Raw genomic sequence first — 5,989 nt, 5'->3', positions numbered from 1 at the left:
ACTTGAAACCATAAGAAGTATACGTGATTATTAAAAATTAAAATAGATAAAATTTGCACTTTATGGACGACACAATTTTTTTGGGATTGCAAAATAATGTACTAAAACATAAAAAGTAATCAGTTCAAATCTGGACCAAATGTAAATATTGTAATAATTTCTTATAAATACCATTTCCTAACGAAATTTTCCAAGATTATATAGATCATAATGCAAAAAAAACTAAACTTATCAGAAGTAACAGGCTTTATGTTTCTGAAACTACACACATTTATTAAAGTCATTACGAAGTTTTAAAACTTTTTAACCAGTAGTTTTATTGTTGGAATGACAAATAGCAAGACTTGCATTGGCTACTAAGAAAGTTAGTAGCCGGTAGTCAACGGGTTAATAAGAGTTTTCCCTTTCTGATGTTATATTATCAGAAAGAAGCTAATCTTTTCATCTGTTAATTTCTTTAACTACACCGGCACCTCCACCATCTTATCAATGTGGGACTATAGCTATTGGTATGGTGAAGAGGTGAGTAGCCTTTCCAAAGCTAAACTCTTCCTTACTTGAAAATGTATTTGAGATAGATACTTAACTCTCCGCAGAACCTCCCAAATGCCCTTCCCACTTTTAGTGTGTTTCTTTTGCCTCGCCAAGAATGAGCCTTTTTTAATACACAAGGTCCACATGGGTCTTACTGCACATGGAGGATGTGTCATCTTCTTATTTATGGATGGCTATTTTCTAATGCTGATTCCATTATAATCTAGCACAGTACATGTTAATGCATGTAGGGATAGGAGTTTTGTTCAAGATTTGGCACATATGCAAAAATATTTTGGGCAGTAGTGCAAGGTGATAGCTTTTATCCCTTCGTTCATGAACCTTATAGTATATTCAGGAAATTATGTGACTACATAAGTTTTCTTTCCATAGAGCAATCTCCCCCCCCCCCCTCCCTCATAATTGTTTATATATTTGAGGGTTTTATTTTTAGATGATAATTTTCAGTCTGAAAAAGTTAGGCATTATTAAAACTATACCATTTTAGATATACTTGTAAAAATAAGTTGTTGGAGAATACAACCAGATTTGTTTTTTGTTTTTTAAAAAGAAGCCATAAAAACAGAAGAAAATAAGTGGATACTTTACCATAACCCACTACCTATTAGGAAAACCTGGTTAACACATTAACAAAGGTCTGAAAACAGATACATGTAACCTAAACTAACAACAACAAAAAAAGTATAAGCCTATTCCAATGTGCAACTTACAAAAAAAAAAAATGGTTAATTAACAAAAGGAAGAAAAATCCATAGAGGAAACAAGTAATAATAGTGTAAGTAATTCCTTATATAACTTCAGGCTTAGCACATAGTTATACTATATTGATAATTCAATTTTAAGTATTGAAATGGAAAAGGAATAAAAAAAATGCTTAACTTAGAATTGTGATAGGACTTATCTTGACAATGAGGAAATTATTTGCTGACTAGTACTATAAATAGATTAAAAACAAACTGAGGAGCTCATTTCAGCATGTTTCCTCTTTCATACCAAACCTCTTTATATTAGGTACAAAATTTTTGTAAGGTAACTGCAAGTATTTTTAGAGAACATTTGTTATTAATAAAGTTGTATTTTTTCTAGGCATCCATACCAGAAGCAGCTTATGACTATATCAAATGGGTCAGGGTTCATTGTAGACTCTAAAGGTCTTATTTTGACTAATGCTCATGTTGTGGCTAATCGTTCACATGTCACTGTCAAGCTATTTGATGGAAGGGTGTTTGAAGGTCAAGTGGAAAATATTGACCCTCATGGAGATCTGGCTACAGTCAGGATAGATGCAGTAAGTTATGTTTAGAGTTGATTATGTTCAAATATAAACTTGTTAATTTTGAAAGTCAGTGTAGAGAAAATGGGATGACATATGTAAAGGTGTGTTATTCAGGTCTACTGATATCCAGCACACAAGTTTAAGTAACCACAGAACACATATTCAAAAAAATGTTATGCATAGAATAATTTGAACATAGTCAGCAAAGGTAACACAAAAAAAGTGTACAAGTACAAGTTTACAATTGTTCCCAACCCCTTCCTAAACTGGCTGGCCCTCTGGCTCGAAGGTGAGGAACAAAGGCAAGAGTAGTTAATTCCACATCCTCATAGAACAAGGAAAAAGATAATTGTGACTTACTGCTAAAATTCAAAAAAATTTTATTGCAGTTTGCTAGAATTCAGTGCTGCAAACATCACTGACTAATCCAAATAACATATGGGAGAAAAAACCTTAACACATACCACATTGTACAAGTATTTGTCCCCTCCCTTGAAATGGGCTTGCCCCTCCCATAGTGATATTAGATTCTAGCCATTGGCATATGCTATCTTTACCCAAGTAAAAAAAATTAGTACATGTTTATGACATTTCAACATTAGATTAAAAAGTGTCATACTAAGTGCAGAACGCCTGCACCAATTAAATGAATAATGTTTTTGAAATATAGAAAAGACTGTCTTAAAAAATTTTTACAGTAAAATCCTGAATGAATTTTCCAAAGAAATATTTACAGTTTTATAACTATATATATATATAGACAAAGTAACACTATAGGCATATCTCTAATATTATTATAAAATTATTCATAGTATAACATATGGACAACAAAGGACCATTTGGTCTTTCAAGGGTGTTCTTCAAAACCCACTCTTGATAAAATTAAAAATTTAAACCCACCATTTATTTTTCAGGAAGTCAATCAATTCCTTTCAACTTCTTTAGAGTGCTGGCCTCCTCTACTGTTGATGGCAGCTCATTCCATAAGTCAGTCACCCTATTGGATAAATAAAATTATCTTAACTGGAGACTACCTTGTTTTTTCCATTTCTTAAACTTGTGTCCTTTCATTCTATTATCTATAGATTATAACACAAAATAATCAGAGTCCTCTATCCTCTTGATCTCTTGGATAGTATTGTAAACTTCAGTAACATAACTTCTTATCCATTGTTTCTCAAGAGAAAATAAGTTAAGAAATCTTGACCTGTTTGTATAAGATAACTCTACTATCCCCAAAATCATCCTAGTATATCTTCTCTAAACCTTTTCCAATAAGTTGATATCTTATTCTTATATAAGGAGACCAAAATTGTACACTGTATTCCAAATTAGCCCTAACTAGTGATTTATATATAGAGATAATTACCTATTTTGACTTGGTATGACTACACCCTAATATTATTTGCTTTGCTACTAGCAACAGAGCACTACTTTGATGACTTGAATGACTTATCCACCACTATGTCAAGATCCTTTTTCTTCAGTCAAGCTATCGAGTTAGTTAAATATTTTATCTGTATTATGATAAAATAACACTTTCATAATTGTGTGCAAATCCCCCTCTGTATACTAGCATACCACTCACAGTTGATTGACATAGGAGGCTATATGTCATTTGAGTTGAACTTCTCAAGACACAGTATAGGTTTTTTCTATTCTCATAACATGATTAATGTGTATTTTGGTTGACCTGTCCAAAGCCTATCACCCTATGAATATAGTAAGTTGGAATGAACTGGTAATTTTCCCCTGAAGAAGGAAAGTCCACCTTTCGAAAGCGCTTGGGTTATAGGGTTTTTATTCATTTCTCTCAAGACTACTTGAACCTACATGTTCTTCTTAAAATCATTTAAGTTGGAATGAAAATATATATGTATTTTGTGTAAACTAAGTAGTTGTCAGTGTGGAGTATGAGGTTAGTAATTCTTACACTTTTCAAATTTGTTGAAATGAATGTATTTTATGGCAAACTCTGTCATAATTGTACATCTAAAATGTCTGAAAGTCACAGTCTAAGTTCTATCCTCCTGTTTACTAATAAACTGCATGGTACACTAGTAAACAAGGGTTATCTGTCATTTAAGCTGAACTTTCAAGACACAATTCACTCAGTATAAATTTGTTGTATTTTCATAATATGGTTATTGTGTTGTTTTGTTAACATTAAAGTAATATATTAAAAATGAAAATTCTTCAATATTGTTGCCCTTTGTACAGCCTAACAAAAATGCAACAGAGGCTCTAATTAATAACATACACAAGTGTACCTGATGATGACAAAACCTTGTCGAAACGTTGTACATTTGCTGTCATGTTAAACTTATATTAAAGTTTTTCTTCATTACCCATTTAAGCCGTCTCCAGCCATTATTAGTCTCAAAGTGGGTTCCTCGTCATCGAATACACAAGTTCAATTAAGACAAACACATGCAAAGTTATAAAAAAATCAGCTGCTAATGTTAAATGAAGCAACATTGCAGATGAACAACATGCCATAAACAAGTGTTTACAACATATTATTTTGAAAGGAGAATCCAGTTTATGTTCAAAACTACTACTACACTGTATTTTTTATGGCCAACATATCTATGTATATAATAAAGCTGGAGATTAACAACTTTTTTTCAAATTTTACAATAAACTATATGTTTTAAAGTGGAAGATGTTAGCCAGTAATAAAAACTGGTATTATTAGCAGATTATAAATTCACCATAACAACTACGTTTGCACTGATTAATAAATTAGCAAATGACTTGAGTAAAAATTGCATTATGTAATAGAAGATGTTCATCAGAAATTTATAAACAATTTGTAAAGGGTAGCAACAATGTATGATATTAGCTTTAAAAAATCATGCCTCACTTAATTGACATTTAGTACCATTTTCTTTAGACAAATGCAACTAGTTTTGGTGCATTAGATAATACTTTCAGTGCACATGTCAACAGAAGGTAAAAAAAATTTAGTTTTTGTTTTTTAGTACTAAATATAAAAGGTTTTACTTGTATTTTCAGCATGAGGGAAATTGACAGTTGACCAAAGTTAAAAATAAACTAAAGACAGTGACTGGTGTGAAAGACAGCACTGTCATCTTTGAACATTTGTGATCTAAAAGCATGATTGTGGCTGAATAATTGGTTTTCTTAACACAAGTTAAAAAACAATAAAATGATAGAGGATGTAAAGTCCAATGCCCTTGACCATCTTGTAGTGTGACTGTTATGTGCTATGAAACCAGATTACTATGATTGGGAGTAGTGAATATCTTGTATTTCAAAGACAAGATTTTCAACTCCAGTCTTTTGGAAACTATAACCACTGTAAAATGATCATAAGTTGTTTTGAATGAAATTATAAGGAATGAATATATAACTTTTGGTCAATATGATGATTTATTGCTCAATAACAAAATTACTACAAACTGTAGAAGATATGATGAGATAATGAATATACTAAAAACATGTAAGCCGCATCACCCTTCTTCAGTGTATCATCAAATGAAAGTCTCCTCAAGTCTTTTATTTTCAATCTTGTGTTGGTCTAATGCATCCACCTTCCTAAATAGCTTGGACATCGTTAATGAGTTTACTTTGGTTTGATTCTTGTGGCTGATATTTTAATAATGAAAGTCTTCCGGATATTTCTAAAAAAAATCCTGAAAACCTCCAGTTTTCTTCCGGAGAAACACATTTTTTAAAATTATTTATCGGATTTTTGTGTTCCTTGCCATAGATAAGTGTTTATGCGATCGTGCAGTTTGTTTACATTCGGCGACAGGGCGCCGCAATTTTGTAGTCTGGTGTGTACGAGGAAAGAAGAAAAAGCACTGCCAAATCCAGCTCATTCTAAATATTGATCAAAACAATCAGTGCACACAGTTGCTAAAAACATTAACAAAGCAATATGGTCAAAGAGGGGAGCTAGCAAGAGAAAACGAAACAGTGAGGATGTTGAAAAACCAAGGAAGAAAAAGATCTAGTGTTGCTGGTGTCACTGTCACAGCTGGTTTCCTCTTTCCTAAGCAGACTGTCTTGTTTTATTATTATAGAACTATGAACTTTTTACAGAATTTGCAGTGCATTCCATGGTGTATGTATAATTTAGTGTTTATTGATGGATTTGAAATCCTTGAAGTGGCATGGTTATAAGAAATA

General features: G+C 32.0%; 1 protein-coding gene across 4 annotated transcripts in view; it reads left to right on the top strand.

Annotated features, from left to right (window-relative positions):
• Positions 1 to 5,989, top strand: part of LOC106469650 (serine protease HTRA2, mitochondrial-like) — a 66,434-nt gene that overhangs the window by 31,324 nt on the left and 29,121 nt on the right. For all 4 annotated transcript variants that reach the window (XR_002612886.1, XM_013930151.2, XM_013930150.2 and 1 more), the window contains exon 2: positions 1,642 to 1,843. Coding sequence is in view for 3 of the 4 variants with exons in the window: in XM_013930151.2 (XP_013785605.1) it covers positions 1,642 to 1,843 (202 nt within the window). In the remaining variant the exon portion in view is untranslated. The remainder of the gene's footprint in view (positions 1 to 1,641; positions 1,844 to 5,989) is intronic.

Source organism: Limulus polyphemus, unplaced genomic scaffold (assembly GCF_000517525.1).
Source record: "Limulus polyphemus unplaced genomic scaffold, Limulus_polyphemus-2.1.2 Scaffold3592, whole genome shotgun sequence".
NCBI lineage: Eukaryota > Metazoa > Arthropoda > Merostomata > Xiphosura > Limulidae > Limulus > Limulus polyphemus.
The sequence above is the reverse complement of the archived record's forward strand: the minus strand, read 5'-3'. Positions and strand labels throughout refer to the sequence as shown.